Genomic DNA, 21,573 nt, shown 5'->3' on the forward strand with positions numbered 1-21,573 from the left:
GTTTCCCACCTGATTGTCCCTGAGTCTGGCTATGAGATGGAATTGTTACTGCATAATTGGTTGTGAACTGTGAACAGAACTAAGGGTGCTTTATCCTGTCATGCATTTATTCTCAGGCTGAAACCTGAAGGACCTGTTTTTATGCTATTTTAGTCAAGTCCTTTTTCCTCTTGTAGCAAATTTCTGTACTCAGAGAAAGTGGTCAGTAGAAACCATGAGCTCAATACAAGTATGAAAGATCTTGCTGTTTTTAATCTGAAAATATATGGTTATTATATCCTAAATAATTGGATAAATGATTATTTGGCCTAGTCACCTATTACTAGATATAGCTGTATGAAATTAGGTCTCTAAATTGCTACACAGTCTATGTGACCTGTTATTTTATTGATTATTGAAACTAAAGCTGAAACATCGTTAGTGTGGTTTAGAGAAGAAGATTTTAGTGTATTCAAGTTTTCTTAGAGGGATGTAACTTGGGGAATATTGTTACATCAATGAGAAAGTCAATTTTATTTAAGTTTGTTACTAATGCGGGAATAACATTTGTATATACCGTGTATCCTGTGGCACAAACATGTTTTCTTTTGAATAATTTATATGAAAAGCTGCTAGCCAATCTTTATCGATCTCTCCCAATCCATCTTACAAGAGATCCTAGCAAAAAAGAGGGAATATCTTCTTCCCCTGCTCTGAGTGTTGTTATTTTTTAAATACTGGTAGAGAGGTAGAAATTTGGATTAATTTCTCTATCTCAATATCCTGCTTTGGACGGGTAAATGAGATCTATTAAGGAAGGGTTTTCTGAATACCTCTGTTATTCTGATGGGATTCCCCCTTTCTGAAAATTGTTTTTGGGTTATAATGTAGTCTCTATTAAAAGAAATGATGCTTAACTAGCTATTTACAGAATCTCCAAGGAAGGTATAAGCACACCTCTCAAGAACCAGGCTTCTGCTCTTCGTGCTTTCTTATCCTCTCTCTCTAGTTCTCTTAGGTTTGTTTTCCTCTAGATTCTGAGCAATTCATCTTTAAATGAGCAGCACTGTATTGACCAGCTTCGGGGTGTCACTCAACTCACTGGATCTTCAAAGAGCTCAAGTCCCCTCCAAATGGGACTCTATAGGATGACACAGCTCAATGCCCGTTTCAGGAGGAAGTAGTTTCAGAAGATGAGATCATTGCCCCATACTCCAAAAGACTTTGGGCCCCATTTGTTTGGGAAGGAACTGGAATTGGCTGGTAAATGGACTCAAACTATCCAGTGTCTCAATGGATTCCCTGTAAGGAGTCCATCGATCCTATGAATGGGGAAAGTTACATAGGATTAATGCTACTCCCCTGCTACAATAGTATTTGGGACTCAGGATGGGGGACATTGGGTTGAGATTTGGGTTAATATTACTGAAAAATATACCCCACAAACAATTCAGTTTGAGCTTGTCAAATTATAGAATTGTAGAGGTTTGACTAGTTGCAGTTGTCCTAATAAGGAATGAGGATTTTATGGACGGATTCTCCAATTTGGAATGTTTGGTTTGCTATATGGGCTGGACATTTAGAAAATGCAGGTCAAAGAGTAAGTTGGAAAAGATGTAATAAGTATAGATCTCTTAGGAAGATGGAATCACATCAAGGACTTAAGGCAAATGCTAGGTACCAATGCCTAGGAAGAATTAATCAAGTACCCTGTAAAGAGTTTGAATAAAAAGCAATTTCTATGTTTGGGCTATGGTTGTCCCATGCCCAGATGGCACCATTCCCTTTGGATATGAGAAAACAGGAAAGGGAATTCCTCCTGTTCCCAAAATAACATTTCTGGGGAGAATTGCAATGCTTTATTCTATCTTCTCTTCAGTGAAGGAATAAACCAGGTTATACTAGTCCCTTAGCTCTGGAGATCAATCAGTGACAGGATGAAAGATTCCCAAATCTAGGGATTATAGTGGCAGGCACCTGAGCCTGGAATGTAATTAAGGGGAGCTCTGGCAGTTTCTCAGGGGTGAGCATATACCGGTACGCAAACCTTGATGGTATTGTGGAGGCGATTTTCTCCAATCTGCTTTGCCCGGGAACAGAGTGGCTACTTGTGCACTGATCCAATCAGGTATTCCTTTTACCCAGGGCATTTGATAAAGCAAGATTGAATCAAGAAGAATTAAGTCAAGGATAAGTACTGATGAATTCAAGGCTAGAAATCTAGTTCTGGATTTGGGTCATTTCCACTCTGGTGGGTTAAATATTATTGAATAAGTTACATCAGAGAGACAGTGAAGGGAAGAGCAGAGTAGCTAGATGTCACTAGCAGAAAGGCATGAGAAAATAGAATGACTCTAGAAAGGTTACAGGCAAAAAGGAAGAAACATATATTAGTTGGAGGTAGTTTCACTACTAGTACAGCCCGTCAGAAGAATTAGCAGAGAATTCAAGGGTTAATTATCCATCCTGTGTAAGGAGACCTGGGCAGGGATCAATGGAGTTTTATGAAGCAGGATGTAAGAAGTATTAGCCACATCTGAGAGGTTAGAAAAGGAAGTGGAAACCAAATTATTAAGAAGGAAACAAAAGTGAGAAATGGATGGGGATTTGGTGTCCACAGTTGTGAAAATTAAATTGGAGAAATGAAACTTAAATTGGAAAATTGACACCCACAAGGACATCAAGGAATACTCAAGGGTGGAGGTTGGTTGTCTTCCCTCAAAAGAATGTAAGTTCCTTGGGTGCAGGAAATGACTTTTGTAATGGAGGTGGTGACCTGAGATTTGAAAAGAATCTTTTGTTCTCTGTCCTTATCCCTCCTCTGTTACCTTCCCCCTTTCTAGAATGGAAGCTCCTTGGGGACAAGGACTGGCTATGAAATGTGGAGATTCTTTTGAGTAACTTCTGTAACATCCAATTAATGGGGAACCAGGGGAGGGACTTGGTCTTCAGGATGGGAAATAAAATGCTGCCTTTGAAGTTTCAAAGGTGGGTCCACTTGTTGTGCCACAGTTCTCTTTTTGTGACCCAGTTTCCCTAATTGTCCTATTTAGTTACTCTACCTCAGGTTATAACCATTCCCTTTTAATGTTTGATGAGATAAAGGTTTTATATCTTTAGACTATAATCATTCCTTCTTAATGTTTGACAGGATAAAAGTCTTTATCCATTTTAGACATCATTAGAATATCAGGAGTTTCTCCAGTACCTCCCTCCATTGTGTCATCCTAGGTGCCTCCCCCCATTAGGTTATCCCCATTATGTATCCCCCCCCCATTATGTAATCGTTCTTGTTACCCTGTAAAAGAGTCTTGCTGTCTGATATTCACGGCTTTGAGACCATAGTCTCTTCAACCCTGGGACCAAACATGGATTATTTGGTATATCTTTCCCATTTAATAAACTATTAAATTGTTCTCTAATCTCTGTCTTGCTCAGTTTCTCCGGCATTACATACTCACCTAGGCCCCCAATTTTACAAGAATGTAAAATAAATCTTTCCTGCATTCAGCAGGGAGTTAGTGGAGTTTGGGGTAAAATATTTTGTTTCTTACAAAGGGATATAATAGAGACCAGGAACGGTAAATAGGAAATAGAGTTGGGAGACCCTATGAGAGACAAGTTCCTCAGTGGAACTCACAATTACCCAGTAGAAAGGGAGCACCCCATAAGGCTGGGGCAAGTCCTTAGCTGGCAGCTACATCCTGAAAGGGACTTAGCACCTTAGTGAGCCGTGAGGAGAAGTGGGCTTGGAAAGCATAGTGGAGTTAGGAGAGATACCACATGGCACAGGGGAAGTGGAGGGTTAAGGGGAAAGATACCATGAGGCAGAGTGTCATGGTGGACTGACACAAAGGAAGGCAGCAGCCATGGTATTGAATGAGATGAGGTGAGATCTTTCAAGACAGTTGAAAAAATCGAGTAAGGCTTCATCTACTTCAGAGTTTGAGTAGGCCTGAAGGTCTTTGAAGATTGAATCAAGAGCATACTTAAGTCCCTTTCCTGCTATCCTCCCATGACATCATTTTCTCCCTATTTCAATCAAATATGGGTAACTATGTACTTATTGGTCAAATTCAATTTCTTGGGTAGTTCCCGAGTTTAGAATGTAAGATGCTCAGCCAATGGGGATGAGGGTCAGTGGTGGGAGGGTATTTGCGTTAGGGCTTAAAAGTGTTAACCCTGCCCCAGAAGGTGCTTCCTCTCTTCACTTTTCTGCTTCACGTGTGTGATGCCTTCTCCTGAGAATTTATAATAAGCTTTGCTTTGCTTCTAGCTGACCCCTCGCCATTTCTGAGCCACAGTTTTGAGGGCTGGTCCGGATCACATTACTTGGTGAGTAGGTGAACTCTTGGGTGCTGGTGGGGCGGCACCCTGCCCTGATTTAGGCAGCTCGCCAACATTCAGGGGCTTCTCCTTACTTCCCAAGGTAAAGTGGGCCTGAAGTGGAGAAACTCAGCAAAGGGAGAAACTCCACAGTAAAATTCTGACCGGATCGGTGGAGGACATATCAGTCGAGCAGCTGCGCAGCGACCCAGAGGTAAGCCCCCTGTGAGCCCCTTGAGTCAAGTTACATTCTCTGGAGGGGTGTTTTGGACAGTATAGGATAGGCCAGGCCTTCTTGGGTGACTGGGGTCTATTGGCAACAACTGACATGTTTTGGAATTTTGATTCTCTCCAAATTCAATGGGTGGCCCAGTCCCAGCCAGCCCTTGAGGAGAGAAATGAGAAAAATGATCTGGTAGAGTCCCTTGGGAGATAAATTTAAGTAATTGAAACAAACTGCCAAATATAAGGAAAAAGCAAGAAAAAGATAAGGTATTATTGCTTTGTCTGGGGTGACAAAGATATTGATGGAGGCACTATTTGGCCCAAGTATGGCTCCCTTGAAGACTGGGTGAGCCAAAAACTAAATTTGTACCTGAATGGGGAGGAGAGGATTTAATTCCATCAGCCTCTCTAGGGCTCTCGGGGCCTCAGAGCATTTAATTCAATTAACCCGACCCAGACCCTGCAAAGGGTCCTTTGCTTCTCTAAGGAAGGAATTGAAGCAAATTCAAGGGTTATCCAAAATTACCCTCTTCCAGAAACCAAAACCCCAAGTCCTAAATCCTATCCCTTAAGAGAAGTTCCCTTGGCTCAGGGAGGCATGGGATATGTGAATGCTCCCCTAAGCACCACGGAAGTCAGGGCCTTTAAGAGGAAATGAGGCCCTTAATAGAAGGTCCCCCCGGGCTAGCAGGCCAATTTGATCAATTCTTGGGCCCTAATCTTTTTACTTGGGGAGAACTTAGGTCTATTTTGAATTCTCACAAGAGGAGAGGGGACTAATTAGAGGTGCAGCTATGAAGGAGTGGGACAGGATTAAAGTGTTAACCCTGCCCACAGGAGGTGCTTCCTCCCTTCAAGCCCTTCTTGAGAGATGTATAATAAACTTTGCTTTGCTTCTAGAGACAACATAGTATTAAGGTAAAAGGAGAGCCCAAAAGATTGGCGTTGTAGATAGGTGTTGTGGGGTGTCTCAAAAGAATTTCAGGCTTGAACCCATCTCCAAGTCAAGGGGTAGAGTTTTTGGTAATTGTAACACCAATTGAAGTAGACTAAATTCCAAAAGGATTTGGCAAAGAACTAGTAGGAAGAAGATAAATTTATAGGACAAAGTTGGTCAAGATCAGAGTTTCATGTTACTTATTTGCTAATATTATGGCTTACCCATAGGTTGAGGGGTGGTCTGTTCGCTATTGTCTCAGGAATTTGGTTATCATTGATCAGCAGATTATCTGACAGTCAGCTATACTTGCAGGACTATCTAAGGCCAGAAAACTTTAAAATTATTGACAGATGATTGTTAGAATAATAGCACTCTAAGGTCAGAGTATTGTGCCACAGTTCCCTTTTAATGTCCTGACCCGTTTCTCCAATTTAGTTACTCTGCCTCAGATGAGATAAAGGTTTTATATGTTTAGGCTATAATCATTCCTTAATGTATGACAGGATAAAGGTCTTATATCTTAAACTTTAGGCTATATTTATTCCCTCTTAATGTTTAATGGGATAAAGGTCTTTACTCATTAATGATAGACATCATTAGAATATTGGGAATCTCTCCAGTACTTCCCACCATTGTATCATCCTAGGTGCCTCCCCCCATTAGGTTACCCCCATCCATGTACCTCCCTCATTATGTCCTTGTTCTTATCCTATAAAAAAGCTTGCTGTCTGATACTTAGTACTGGATTCTTTGAGATGATAGTCATGTCCAGCTCTGGGACCAAGATCCATTTGGTCCCAGTATATCTCTCCATTTAATAAACTATTAAATTGGTCTCTAATCTCTTGCTCAGTTTCTCTGGCATTACCAAAGGATTTCAGGATCACTGTTGTATCTTCCCTAAAATCTGTTATTATATTCCTAAGGCCAGAAGTCTTTAGAATCATTGACAAATTGTTAGAATAATGGCGCTCTATATAGCCTGAGGGGACCTCAGGATTACTGCTATATTTCTCCTAGAAGCTGTACCTTATCAATGGGATGGCCCATAAATAGATTTTATAGGGAAGATTTAACCTCAAGGAAATGCCTGGGATTTGAGACTTCTGCAAAGGGTGGATTTTAGGGGTTTGACATTGATGTAATATAGTAATGATTTCGTGGTCCCCTAATTTTAGGGGGACTTCTAACAATAAGTCAGTAATCCTAAATCTTTTGGCTTTGGTTCTGGATTTGGAGTGTGCCTCAGGAAGACTCCTGTCTGATTCTGATTAGACAGATCCTCAATTCATTGCTGACTGATAATCTGGTCAGTGATAATCTGATCACTGGTAAAAAAGTTCCTGAGACCACTCTTCTGAGCCATGTCTTAGCACATCAAGGATAGAAAGCTGGATATATGTCTCCTTCTGTTTCTGCTGAATTCTCCTGGAATCGAGTCTGCTTGTAATTGACTTTACAATTACAATGAAACCCCTTGACTAGGAAATGGGTGCAAGCCTGCAAATTCTCTTGAGTCACCTAGTGACACCAGTCTGTGATCCCAGACTTTTGGGATTCCGCTTCCCAACCTCAACAACATAACTTGGATTTCAGACTGGACATCCTCCCCAGAGGATGGGATCGCAAAGCTAAACTGATTTCTATCAGAGCTTTCTGCCTGCTTGCCTCAGGGATCGATTCTTTCATTTTTCTTCCAAAACACCATTCAGGACCTCATCAATCTCTGTACTTCTCAATTCTATCTGTCCTGCACTGACCCCTCTGCTGACCTCCAGTCTAACATCTTTAATGTCTTTTCATATATTTAGAACTGGACATCCAGTAGATATTGTCAACTTAATATATTTAAAGCTGATCTTATTATCTTTTACCCTAAACCCTCCTCTTTTTATAAAATAGTATTTTCCCCAATTCTATGGAAAGACAATTTTTAGTATTTTTTTTACAAAATTTGAAGTTCCAGATTTTTCTGCCTCCCTTCTCTTCCCAAAATGGTAAGCAATTTGATCTAGGTTATATATGTGCAATTATATAAAACTTATTTCCATATTAGTTACAGTTGTGAAAGAAGAAACAGGCCAAAAGGGGGGAAAAGCATGAGAAAAATAAAGTAGCATGCTGCATCTGCAGTCAATATTCCTCAGCTATTTCTCTGGATGTGGATAGCATTTTCCAACATGAGTCCTTTGTAACCGTCCTGGCTGAGCAGTCATTCATTGGATTGTCGCTGATAACCATGTACAGTGATGTCCTGTAAATCCACCTCTTTTTCAAATTTCCCTAGTACTGTACAGGGCAGTATCATCCAGGGCCTTTTAGTAAAATCCTTCCTTCTCTAGGAAGCCTTCCCAGCCAGCTCTTAACCAATCTGACAGTCTTTCCTCTATTAATGAGCTCCTTTTAAGAATGTATAGTACAGCTTAGTTTGCCTGTAGTTTCCTCATTAGATTGTAAGCTCTCTGAGGACAAGGGATTGTCTTTGGTCTTTTTTTGCATCTCTAGCACTCAGCACTGTGTCTAGCACATAGTAATTATTTAATAGATTGTCAGTTGCTTATAAATACATTTGTCTCCCTATTAGACTGTAAGCTTCAGGGAGGGCAGGAGACTTTTGCTATTTCTTCGCATCTCCCATGGTATGGTACTTAGAACATAAGAGGCACTTGGTTGTTGGTGTTCTTTTTTCTTTAAAATGTATACTATAAGATGATGGTTCTCTCTGGGGGAGAGGGCAGGTTTCTCGGGGAGGTTTTCTTGAAGGCAGTCTTAGTTTCAGTAAAGAGTAAATAATCACCCAAATGCAGCCAGCTGGTAAAATGCAAACGTTTATTTTCTCCTTCCAAAATAGCCTGGCTAGTTGAGGCTATCTCTCTGCTTGGTTCCAAGAGCTCTTGCAGATTGTCCTTTGCTTCTGCCTCTGCTTTCTTCAGCCACCAGCCAGCACAAAGATGGAATGAATGTCGTGTCTCCTTCACTTGGGGCTCGGCTAGCTTTCTGGCGAGTCTTTCAGACCAGCTTGGTCTCAGTGGGGGGGAAGTGCAGGAGCCCAGCCTTCTCAATCTCTCCCAGCTCAACTCTCAACTCGTAGCTTCTTCCTCCCAAAACTCTCCTTCTGCCACCAGCCAGCCAAGTGGAAAATATTCTCATGAATCACTCTTCACTGGCTTATGACTCTTCTGAGAGAATGGGATTATGGGTTTTCTCCCATAGTGCTCTCTGGCCCTAAGAGAGCTACCTTCATGGGAGGTGTGAATTTGGATATCTCATACTAAACCCTGCAATCTCCCAAATGTGTGAATTCCAATGAGCATTGTATCAATTAGTTCTACTTAGTACCTTGTTTCAGGTTCTGGCCTAAAACATCTCCTTGTAAGATTAGATCAATAATCTATCAACTCTAATGAGTTAGCAGTTTGTAAAGATTCCAACACTTGGTGATTGATTTTAAAGTGGGTTTTCTTTTGGGGCAGATCCTACTCTTTCTATGACTGGCCATTCTGCACACTTTTTTTCTGCCAGTTTGGACCCAGGACTCTTGGAGCCATATTGCCTCTTACAGACTCGGAGATGTTTCTCTTCTGGGGAATCTAATCCTTAGAAGGGTCTCCAAGTAGGGGAGAGGTACAAAAGGGGGAATCACCGGAATGTAGAGGGTGAGAGGTTACCCTGTTGTCAACCTTGGGTTCAGTTCCTTTCTGAGGGGAAGTTCATGGAGTGCACATTGACTGAAGAAAGTTAGGATGAATTTCTATATCAAGGGGTCTTTTGAAAGTGTGGTTTAGAGATCAAAATGATGGGGGTGCTACAGACACCAAAAGTTGGGGTTCAGTCACGTGAGGAATTCACAATGGCCGTTCTCTTTGGCAAAAAGTAGATTTAGGGGAAGGGGTTACAGACAAAGTGAAGGGACACAATAAACACCAGGAATGGTAAATAGGAAAGACTGGGAGAGCATAGAAAGGTTTTAATAATTAATGATTATTAATGATTGCCAGGAGAAAGGAAACATGCCATGAGGTTGGGGTGCCCTTGGCTGGCGGGCTCAAATCCTGAAAAGGACATAGCTCCCCCAAAGAGCGAGCTAGCTATGAGAAGTGTGGTTGGGAAGCTAGGAGTTAGGGGAGATACCATGTAGCATGGGGGAAGGGGGAAAGGGAAGGCAGCAGTCATGGGATGGTCCATTAATAGATTTCAGAGGGAAAATTCAAACTCGGAGCCATGACTGGGATTTCTGAGCGGAGCTGGCAAGGGGAGACTGCTGAAGCCCTCTACAGAGGGTGGTCTCGGGGATCTGACATAACTTGGGTTTTGGACATGGGTGGGACCCGGAGCTAAACTGATCTCTCTCCGAGCCTTTGGCCTGCCTGCCTCGGGGCTCTTCCGCTTCTCTGTGTCCAGCGTACCATTCGGGACCTCCTCAAAAGGACTGGCTAACTTCCCGAGCCTGGGCCAGCCTCTCTTCCTCCTGCTGCATCCTGAGCCTAGTTTATTGCTCCTCTGCAGGTCCTGCACCAGATAGAGGCACTGAGGGGCTGGCACACCGCGGGTCAAAGGACGGTCCTGGGGAGGGAAGGGCAAGGGGTGGGGAGTCTGGATTTTCTGCTTGACCTGAAAGTTAAGGGCTGGGAAGAAGGAGGGCCCTCCCCAGGCAGCCATCCAGCCTGACGCAGGGAGTGCTCTCCTACTGAAAGCTGCAGCAGCCCCAGTCCCTGGATTTCCTGTCCATTCACTCCCCAGCCAGAAGGGACGCTGTCTGCGAGAGGAGAACCATGGCTCCAAGGAAGGCCTGGATAATCGCGGGATGCGTGGGGGCACTTTCGGTGATCGCCATTGTCCTTGGTGTCACCCTCAGCCAAGGCCTGAGCTTCCAGCCAGGTAGGTGCAGATGGGCGCTTCCCCCCAAAGGGTTCTGATTGGCTCAGATCCTTTTCTTGCCCTTCACTCCCCCTAGAGAACTGTTTGGCTCAGGTCCTTGCTTCCTTTCCATGATGTTCCTAGGCTTTAAGCGTGAGGGCCCAAGAGTTGCCTCAGGGTGCCAAATAAAGAGAAAACAAAAGAACTGGCCGTTCTGGGGTTGGGGAGCCAGGGGCAGCTCGGCCCACGGCCCTCCCTTCCAGCCCTCGCCCACCGCAGCCACCTCCCCCGCAGTGCCCTCAGCCATGTCCCGTGCCCACCGAGGGCATCTTTAATGTGTTTGGCCCAAGTGGAGTTTGGAGCTTTTCCTGGGTGTCAAAAAGCCCCTCTCTGGGCCTCTGGATTCTCTCCCAGCCAAAGTTCTGACCAGCTCATCAACCTTTTTATGCCTGCCCCCCATTCTTCCTCAATGAAGCTCCCCCTTTACTTTCTCCATGATCCTCTCCCCCTTCCCGACCCCTGCCACCCAAGCTTTTTCTCCCATGAGCCTCAAAATCTCAAGAGTTGGGATGCCAGGTGCTCCTGACCCCAATCCATAGATGACCTGGAAGAGCTCCCCGTGCTGGGTCCTTGACAAAGGGTCATCCAGCCTCTGCTTGCAGGCCTCCGGTGAGGGGGAGTCCTCCCCCCTTGAAGACCTGCAGAGATGGGGAACTCACTTAACTCTTCCAGGGGTCCTCAGACTTTTTAACTAGGGGGCCAGTTCCCTGTCCCTCAGACTGTTGGAGGGCCGGACTAGAGTAAAAATAAAACCTTTGTTTTGTGGGCCTTTAAATAAAGAAACTTTATAGCTCTGGGTGAGGGGGATAAACGTCCTCAGCTGCCGCATCTGGCCCACGGGCAGCAGTTTGAGGACCCCTGCTCTTCCCTTTCCCAAGTTATTCTGGCAAGAGTGATTCACTTCATTTCCTTCTTCCCAGTAAAATAACCACAGGTCCCTCTCCCCGAGATTGTTCCTTCCCAGCCCAAAGTAAGAGCGACTTAATGGCAAAACTAAGACTTGAACTTGGGGTCCTCAATGCCCAGCTCCCTTCCTTGGGGTCACCAGAACGGGTTCCATGCCATCCCCCTGATTAAGAAGAGGCGATTCCTCCATTCGCAGGTTGTGAGAGCTGTCGCCCTGACGGTGACATGATGGACTACCTCCTGGACACCGGGCACATCAGCCACAGGGACGGCCTGCTGGTCACCTGGTACCACGCCGCCAACAACCGGAGTGAGATGGAGAAAGCCCTGAACAGTGAGAGCTGCAGCCCTTGGAGGGCAGAGGGCAGGGGGTGGGGGGTGGGAGGTGGGGAGAGCCACCTCCTTCTGTCAGCCCCAGGACAAAGATAAGGAGCTCAGGGCCCTTGTCCCCCTTTCCCCTGGAAAAGCCCCAAGGGCAGCTTCCTTGTGGGCCTCCAGGATCCTCTCCTGTTTGAGATCCCAGTCTCTGAAGGATTCATCTCTCCCTATCAACTCTCAGGAAAGGCTCTGAGCTCATTCTGAATCCTATGTACTAGAGTGTCAGCACTGGGAGGGGGCTTAGAACAGGGGGTGTCAGAGATGGGAGGGAGCTTAGAACAGGGGATGAAAGGGCTGGGAGAGGGCTTAGAACAGGGGATGTCAGAGCTGGGAGGGGGCTTAGAACAGGGGATGTCAGAGCTGGGAGGGGGATTAGAACAATATCAGAAAGGAGGAAATAGAATACAAAGTCAGTAATGTAGTGGTATGGGATACCTTAACCCTGGGATATCTTGGGTCAGAGCTAGAAGGGACTTTAAAACAGGGAATGTTAGGGGTGGGGAAGGGGGTGGGTCTTGGAACAGCGAAGGTTTCATCTGAAGAGCAAGGCAGCGTGACAGACACAGAGAATCTCCCCAGATAACAGGAGGGACCGCCCCACCCTAGATGATAAGGAGGGGGGGTAGTTTCTCCCAGAGGCCCTAAGGCTGCCTTGATCCTGAACTCTGGCTTTCCTGAAAGGCCTTATCTTGTGGTGATAAGGGGATGCTGAGGAAGGTTGGCCACACTCGGTTTTCCTCATTTTCCCCAAGTCACTCGTACCAGGCAGAACAGGCACACCCGGGGACCCGAGAAGGTGCAGGGTGCTCTGGGGGCACCCACCCCTAGCCTGAGTCAGGGGCCTGGAGTCTCCTGTCCTTGGTCCTCGGTTTCCTCCAAGGGGAATAGCTAGGATTTGGACTCTGGGTCTTGGATGATAATAACATGGGATATCTTATCATTGTCTCCAAGGAAGGTAATAGAGATAAGAACTCCTAGGGGAGAGGGCAGGGAAAAAGACAGAGACAGAGACAGAGGCAGAGACAGAGACACACAGAAAGACAGAGATGGGGGAAGAGAGACAGAAAGACAGAGACACAGGGAGAGATAGAGACAGAGAGAGAGAAAGAGAGAGAGAGCTGGGGAAATTTTCCCAGAAGGACTAAACCCAAAGGTGGAAGAGCCCCTAGGGGCCAGCTAGTCTCACAGGTCAGGAGACCAAGCATCCCCCAAGTGTTACCTGACAAAAGGTTGTCCACCCCCTGCTTGACGCCCTTCAGAGAGGAGCCTCCTGCGACCCATTCCATGTCCAGATCACTCCAGCCAGTGAGAGCCTTTTCCTGACGTCTTCCAAATTTGCCCGTCTGCCCTTTCACCTTTGTTCCTTACCCTGTCCTCTGGCCAAACTGATGAAACCAGAATTTCTCTTCCCCTTTCTGGAGGCTTCTCCAGGCTGCTCTTGGTTAAGCAGAGGCCGACCTGGGTCCCGAGTCTTTCCTGACATTGAAGTTAGCCCCCATTCCCCGCCCCCTCCCACCCCCCGCTCCGGCTGAGCCCGTGCTGCACGTGGGAGCCCCGCGGGCCGGCCTGCGCACTTCTCTCTGAGATGCCTCTGTCTGCTGGCAGCTTCTGAAGCTCTCCACAGTAGAACCGTCTCCTCGTGAGAAGTGCTCTGTAGGCAGGATAGCTACATGGTCCGGGCCATCTGGGGTCAGGAAAGCCAGAGTTGAAACCTGGCTTCAGGTACTTCCTACCTGCACGTCACCTCACCTGCCTGCCTCAGTTTCCTCATTTGTGAAGTGAGCAGGAAATGGCCGACCGCCCCGACGTTTCCACCAAGAAAACCCCCAGTGGGAGCAGCTTCTGTACTTCCACTCCCCCAAGACGCTTAGAACTGAGAAAAGCTGCCCGCGTTGCCCGGCACTAGCGCCAGGACCAACCTGCCCGGGGAAAGCGCCGTCTCCATTTCCAGAGAAGCGATTTCTGTTCCTTTCCTGAGCCCTGAAGGCTCGGATTCTGTAGCACAGATGAGACCATCGACGCTGGTCTCTCCGCTTCTGTGGCGGAGATACCAGCGTCAGCGGGCACAGAGCGGGAGCTTCCCCTCTTCATGGCTAACGGCCCCGGGTTCATCTTCTCCAGCCTGAACGTCCTGGTTGCTGGGATTGGATCTCTCGGGGGCACCTCGATCCCACCCAGTCCTTTGTTTTTGGTACAAGGATTTGAGGCTCCTGCCACAAAGGGCTCCCTGGCTATTGGGCCAGCAAACCTACTTCCTGGGATTTCCGATTCCTCTTCTCTCTCATTCTTCCCAGATCCTGGGGTAGCCCATTGCCCACTTCCGTTCTACTACGTGGGCTATCCCAGCGTGCCTGGGAAAGGCTCCCTCTCCATCTCTCAGAATGTTTTAGTCCCAGGGGTAGAGTAGAGGGGAGCCGAGTTCAAATCAGACACCTGATAACTTCTAGCTGTGTGACCCTGAGCAAGTCACTTAACTCTCCCCAAAACAAATCCCCTTTCTCCCAGAAGCCTTTGTCTGTCCAGCCTTTCTGGGGTTCTTTCCCTCTTCCAAAGGCCTTGGTCTCCTAGAAGGTGCGCCCCTTGCCGGCAGGGGTTTTGTCCTTATAACCCTAGTGATTGTACTCGGGATGCCCGCTCTTTCCTTTGGGGCAGGTGGGAATCTTGAAACACAAGTCATGAAAGCCAGGGGAGCAAAGAGAGGAAGGTATCTCTGGAGGGAGGCTTGTTATCCAGTCTCGTCCAATTCTCCATGACCTCTTTGGAGTTGTCTTAGGAGAGTGGTTTGCCGTTTCCTTTTCTAACTCGTTTTACAAATGAGGAAACTGAGGAAATTAGGGGGAAGTGACTTGCTCAGAATCGCCCAAATACTGAGACTGAATTTGGACTCGGGTTTTCCTGACTTCAAATCTGACTCGCCACATATATCACACTGGATCTGGCGCTGTGTTATATGAGAATTTTAGACTGCGGCAGCCAGGGGGCACAGTGGACAGAGCACCAGCCCTGATGTCAGGAGGACCCGAATTCAAATCTGGCCTCAGACACTTAACCCTTCCTGGCTGTGTGACCCCGGGCAAGTCACTTAATCCCAACGGCCTCAGCAAAAAAAGAGTAAATGCACCCAAGCAGGTATTTGTGGCAACGACAGAACTTGAAGCGGACGATGATGGGCAGCCTCACATTCTGCCCGGGCCCAGTGCGGCCATCAGCGGAGGAATTCGGGATTGGGGGCATGAATGGGGATGGGCAGCTGGGCTTCCTCACATCACTCTGTTCTCTGTGGGCCCTAGGCGATATCATGGTCTTGGAAGCAGACGTCAACGTGGAAGGGCTGAACACGCCCAATGAGACGGGGATCCCCATCATGGCCCACCCTCCCATCATCTACAGTGACAACACCTTGGAACAGTGGCTGGAAGCTGCTTTGAACAGATCTAACAAAGGTAACAGCTTTTGACACGGTGTCTGACGTATAGGAGGTGCTCCATACCTGTTGCCTGATTGGGTGATGGATGATTGACTGATTGCCCCCCCTCCCGACTTTTGAGTGCTCAGATATCAACCCCACGTGGTTCACTGGCTGAGAGGCTAGAATCCCAGGTACGTCATAAAGAATTGGAAGGGGCCTCCAAAACCATGGACACCAATCTTCCCATTCTGCAGATGAGGAAAATCGGGGTCCAGTGGTATTATGGGACACAGAGTAAATGGAAGCTGCAGCTTTTCTGCAGTAGAGCATTTTATTCTTGGTTCCCTCCTTAACTTTCTGAATTAGCCTTTATTCCTTTATCTTTAAAATGGGTTTAGCACCCCATGGGGATAACATTACAAATGAGCGATCTGGTGAGTTATTTATAAGCTTTATTATATAACTTATTTATATATATAACTTTATAAGTTATTTATAAGCCATAAAGCACAGTCCTGCTCTAGGAAGTTCTTGGCAGCCTATGAACAATGTTTACTTAAGCCTTCCTCTCGGGTCTCCTCTGTCAGGGCTCAGAGGGTTCTTGGCTCAGGGAATGGCACAGCTGGGAGGGGTCTCAGAAAAGGGAATGTCAGGAAGGGAGCCCGGGAACAGAGATCCAGCGTTTATAACACCTTCTATATATTTCATTGCATCCTCATCCCAGTGACAGTCACTACAAGTATTGTTGCACCCACTTTATAAACAAGAAGACTGAGGCTCACAGAGTAACTTGCCCGTGTTCTTATGTGGTGTCAGAGAAGGGATTTGAGCTCTGGTCCTCCTGGCTTCCTGGTCCAGTTTTCTCTCTACTTCTCGGCTCCCGGTCTGGAGCATTGAAAGTTCTTTGAGCGTCTCCCGTCCCCTCCCTCCTTACCCACCTCCCAGCCCTCTCACACCTCCCTGCGTCCTTTGCCAGGCATCAAGCTGGATTTCAAGAGCATCAAAGCGGTCGGTCCTTCTCTGGATATCTTGAGGAAACAGACAGAGAAGGGCAGAGTCCAGAGGCCCGTGTGGATCAATGCCGACATCCTGAATGGCCCCAACGTCCCCATCCCGATTGCTGTCAACGCCTCCCAGTGAGTACTCCTTGGTTCCTCTCCTCTCCGAATGCTCCGGAGTCTGGATGGGATCTCTCTTCTCCCCTTCCCTCCTCTCCCCAACTGGATCCATCACCTGACTGGCCCCTGGAGAAGGCTCAGGAGGCTGGATGGGAGCAGAGTATTCAGGTGAAGGCTCCATCCTCCTTGGTGAGTAACCTTCCCCAGCTGCCTTTTATGTTGTGTCCTTAAAATGTAAGTACCCTGGAAATAGGGACTATTTTTATTTAGTTTACTTAATTAACCAAAATTTTTTTTCTTTTTCTTTTGCTGAGGCAATTGGGGTTAAGTGACTTGCCCAGGTGACACAGCTAGGAAATGTTACATGTCTGAGGCCGGATTTGAACTTGGGTCCTCCTGACTTCAGGGTTGATGCTGTAGCCACTGAGCCACCTAGCTGCTCCATTTAATTTAGTTTTTAGTTTTAGTTTAGTTAATTAGTATTGTTTAGTTTAGATCATTTGGTTTTTGTTTTTGTTTGTACATCTAGTGCTTTGCACGGTCCCTGGCATGTATAAGTGCTCAGAAAATGTCCTGTCTGTATCTGTATCTATCCATTCATCTATCCATCGGTGAAACCCTATATGTCTCTACATCTGTCAGTCTTTCTAGTCATCTCTCCGGCTTCCACCTATTCATCCATTCATGCATCCATCTCTCTATCAGAGGCACAGAGTTTGAAGGAGTACCTACTGTACCTACTGTGTGCAAGGTACAATGGATAAATGCTTAAAACTTCCTTCCTAACTTCCTTCTGTCTATCTTCCTTTTTTGTCCCCTTTCTTCCTTCTTAGCTTTTTTTCCTTTTAACTTCCTTACTTTTTTTTCCCCACATGGTAACTCATATGATCTTCCCTACACCCCTGTGAGGTTCTATTATCTAGATTTTACACATGGGAAAACTGATTCTGAGAGTAGCTTAGTGACTTGCTCAAGATCCCGTAGCCAGTAAGTATCCAAAGTATGATTTGAACTCAGGATTTCCTGACCCCGTGTCCAATCCTGAGAACCCCCAGGCCTGATTGGGATTGCCGGGAGCTTCTCTAGAGGACAGTCTGCAAGATGTCCACGCATAGGGAATAGAAGGCTGCTGCCAAGAAGGATCAAGAGTTATAACGAGAAGGCCCCAAGGCTCAGAGAAAGTTCAAGTCTTGTCCAAGTTGCAATTGTTATCTGCTTCTCTTTCTAGGTTCCTGGCCTTGGTCCAAGAAAAGTACCCCAATACCACCCTGTCCCTGGGCTGGACCACTCTCTACATCGCCTCCGCTCCCAACAGAACCTATACCCACCACATGATTGAGAGCATGCACAATCTGGTGAAGGCCCTGCCCCAGAAGGTGACCTTCCCGGTGCGGGCCGTCATGGTGAGAGCTGCCTGGCCTCATTTCAGCTGGCTCCTGAGTCAGTCCGAGAGGTGAGTGATGCTCTATACAGCACCAAGATCAACCACCTTAGTTAATAAGCATCATTAAGTGCCAGTGTGCCAAGCACTGGGCCAAACACTGGCAACAGAACTCTCGGTGGCTAGCACAGTCAGCTCTGTGGCCAGCTGAGGTAGCAAAGCAGCCCACAGCCCATTGCTCTACCGCCACTGACCAATAGGGGCAATGTTTAAATTGGCGTTCAAGGAATTGAAAAAGTTGGCTGTCACAGGTATATGGGTGCTTCCTGGCATCTCCAGGTGGTTTGTAAAGTGAGAGGCAAATCCAGGTAAGCCTAAGAGAATGTGGCCACATCCTCGGAACTCCCCAGAAAACTGCCTTGACAGGAAGAGCTTCTCTGAATCTCCTCTGATTCATGGAAAGGCAGCCAGGATGGTTCCATGGCCCGTTGTCATGGGCATCTGGGAAGTCTCTTTTAACAAGGTACCCGGCTGACAGCCCCACAGCTGGGATTTTGTGCCAGGATGGGATAGTGGACTGGTATGAACCTGGGTTCAAGTCTTAACTCAGAATGATCTTAGAGTTGTGGTGATGGTGGTGATGGTAAGAATGAGGAGGATGATGGTGGTAAGGATTATGATGATGGTGCTGAGGAAGGTAGTGATGGTGGTGATGGTCAGGATAATGATGGTAGTGATGATGATAATACAGTGGAGGTGAAACATTAGAGCCAAGTTATGAGAGGCTGTAAGGAGTCAGTCAATTATCATTTATCAAGCGCCTGTACACCAGGCATTGTACTAAGATAGAGATGGCAAAAAAAAAGCTCTCAAAGAGCTCACAGTTAAAAGCAAAATGGAGGAGATTACATTTGATACTGGAGGCAATAAGAAGCCATTAAGATTTCTTGAACAAAGGAGCAATATGAATCAGTTCTGCTGCTGCTGTGGCTAGCATTTATCTAGTGCCTTAAGCAGTATTCCTCCTCTGCACCCCAAGCCACTCAGTCACCTTGACTTTTGTCCTGCCACTTGGCTTTGAAAGAGAGTGAGCCTAGATGACTTGTTGCAACTTTGCAAGTCCCATTCAGCTACGGGGCCAGTCACTGAGGATGAACATACTAGGAAATCTTCCACTGCTACATCAATATCTGTGAAAAGGTGCCCTGAGTTTGCCTTGAGATTTGACTACTAAGCTCAACTCTGCCAACTTTATAGCTCTGAGTAAGTCCCTCCTCTCTTTGGGCCTCAACCATCTGCTCTAGCCAATGTGGCACTCCTCACTTCACAGCGCAATTGTGAGGAAATAATTGGTAAACTTCACAATGCTTTAGAAATGGGAACCCTTTTGGTTTCCATCCAGATTTCTCCCATCTTCTCATGCTGACTCAAATGCCCTGCATTGCATCCCAGTCCCTGCTCTGCTCCCAGTCTATGGAGATCTCTCTATCTCAGTATCCATAGTTCTTAATGTTTATTTGGTGCCTTCTGTGTTTCCTCCCCACTTAGCAAGCCCTCTCTTGTAACCAAGAATAAAAAGAAAAAGTGAAGAAAGCCCTAACACACTGAATCAATCTGATAATATATGCTGTACTGTTCTCCATAGTTCCCCATGAAAAAAGATTGCTTACTTTGTAAGCAATCACTAGGCAGGTGGAATGGATGAACCCAGCTGGGGAAACTCGGAGATATACATTGGAAGGAGGCCTGGATTTACTTTCATAGCTATGTGTCCCATAGGGAAGCCCCCATCTTTTTCTAAGCTTAGGTTTCCACATCTGTAAAATGGGAATAAGCATACTTCTTCCCTGGAGGTGCTAGCTGAGAACAGAAATGTGAGCTGTCCACTTCAGCACTCTATAGGCCAGGAGATGCTTCCTTTGGGGGGCTTCTGGATGAAAGGACTCCCTGGTTGATATGAATCTCTCTCGGCTCTAGGTACAGCCTGACCCTGTGGCAAAGTGCCACAGACCCCGTGACTGTGGATGACCTTCTTTACATACGGAAACACAGTGCCGTACACCAAATCTACTATGATCTTTTTGAGCCTCTACTGTCACAGTTCAAGCAGCTTGCCCAAAAGAGGTCTAGTTCATGCAGGGGCTGATCTATCATGAGCAAAGATCTAAAGCCTGGAGAACAATGGGTCCTGGGACTCCAGAATCATTTGTCAACCCATCACAAGGAGAGCTTCTCTACCGTCTCCCAAGAAAATCAGGAGAGATCACTGAACTTCAGAGCTAGAAGAGAGACCTCAATGGACATCAAGTCTGGTCCATCCCAGAATAAGAATCACTACTCCAGAGACCCTGCTCAACAGTCATCTATTCATTCTATCTTTTTTTATATACATTTTGTTTCTAATTAGTGATGGAACTTCTTATCTCCTCCAGTGAAGTGTAAGCTCCTTAAAGGCAGGAATTTTTGCTTTTCTTTGTATCCATAGTATTTAGCACAGTGTCTGGCACACAGTAAGAACTTAATAAAATTTTTTGAATGATTTATTGACTTGATGCCATTCATTATTTAAAAATTATTCCTTTTAGAAATCCTAACTGCCTCTGGCATACTATGTTTCACACACACACACACACACACACACACACACACACACACATCACCTCTTTCTCCCAGATAGAATTAGTATTCTACCCTCCAAGACTAAAGAGAATCGGTTAAATCCAAATGTTTGAACACAACTAGTCTTGAGTCTTTTCTTCTTCAGACTTCCGCACAATATTTCATCTCATTTATAATTTGCCAATTGATGAGCTACAAAAGAGCTGCTATAAATATGTCCTTATATAAAGATCTTTTCCCTTTTTCTTTGTTCTATTTGGGATATAGACCTAGTAGCAGTATCACTGAGACAAAGTTGTGAAGAGTTTTATAACTTCAGGGCCATAGTTCCAAAATACTTTCCAAAGTGAATATATTAGTTCATAGGCTTCATAAACAGTATATGTAATGGACCTCTTCTCAAGCCATTGTAGCATTTATCATTTTCCTTTTTTTGTCCACTTTGCCAATCTGATGGATGTGAAGCAGTACCTTAAAGTTGTTTAAATTCACATTTCTCAAATTATGAGTGACTTGGAGCAATTTATATGGCTATTAACATCTTGGATTTCTTTCTCTGAAAACTGCCTGTTTCTTTAACCATTTATCATTTAGGGAATGGCTCTTATTCTCTTATTCATATAAATTTGTCATCTTTCTCTCTCTCTAGATAGAGAGATCTTAGATTTTAGAAATGAAATCTTTATCAGAGAAACTTGTTTCTCCCCCATTTTCTGTTTCTCTTCTCATTTTAGTTGCATTGATTTTGTTTGTGGAAAAAAACTTTTATGTACTTTTATGTAATTTAAATGATCATTTTACATTCTATGAGCTTTAAAATTTTTTATTTGGTCATTAACTCTTACTTTATCCATAGAATGTACCCATTAGGATCTTTTAATATTATATGCCATTCCTAGTTTTTTGACAATGAAGTGGTATCGATATTAAATATATAATGGCACAGCATCCAAATTCTTAAGTGAAGAAGTTAAGTCAATTATAGAAAGAGAAAACTATACTAATGGAAAACCTCAACCTCAACCTCCCCCTCAGAATTAGGTAACTAACAACAAATAACAGAATCTTAGAAAGCTTGGATATGATATACCTCTAGAGAAAACTGAATAGGGATGTAAAGAGATATATCTTTCTCAGGCACCTACACAAAAAGTGACCGTGTATTAAGGCATAAGAAAACCTTACAAAGCAATAACAATCATATTCAATAAAGGGCCAAGAAAAGGTAGACTAAAAACCAATTGGAAATTAAATAATCTAATTCTAAAGAATGAGTGGGTCAAACAACAAAAGATCATAGAAACAATTTCATCCAAGAGAATGACAATAATGAGACAATGTATGAAAACCTTTGGGGTGTAGGCAAAGTAGTTAT

General features: G+C 45.3%; 1 protein-coding gene across 1 annotated transcript; it reads left to right on the forward strand.

Annotated features, from left to right (window-relative positions):
- Nucleotides 1-9,101: 9,101 nt before the first annotated feature.
- On the forward strand, nucleotides 9,102-20,120 carry FAM151A (family with sequence similarity 151 member A). The gene is made up of 6 exons (XM_051999617.1): nucleotides 9,102-10,348; nucleotides 11,490-11,627; nucleotides 14,962-15,114; nucleotides 16,057-16,216; nucleotides 17,427-17,651; nucleotides 19,557-20,120. Exons 1-6 carry the CDS (start codon nucleotides 10,243-10,245, stop codon nucleotides 19,723-19,725), a joined length of 951 nt encoding a protein of 316 aa, XP_051855577.1. The 5' UTR covers nucleotides 9,102-10,242; the 3' UTR covers nucleotides 19,726-20,120.
- Nucleotides 20,121-21,573: the final 1,453 nt, after the last annotated feature.

Source organism: Antechinus flavipes, chromosome 4, assembly GCF_016432865.1.
Source record: "Antechinus flavipes isolate AdamAnt ecotype Samford, QLD, Australia chromosome 4, AdamAnt_v2, whole genome shotgun sequence".
Classification (NCBI taxonomy): domain Eukaryota; kingdom Metazoa; phylum Chordata; class Mammalia; order Dasyuromorphia; family Dasyuridae; genus Antechinus; species Antechinus flavipes.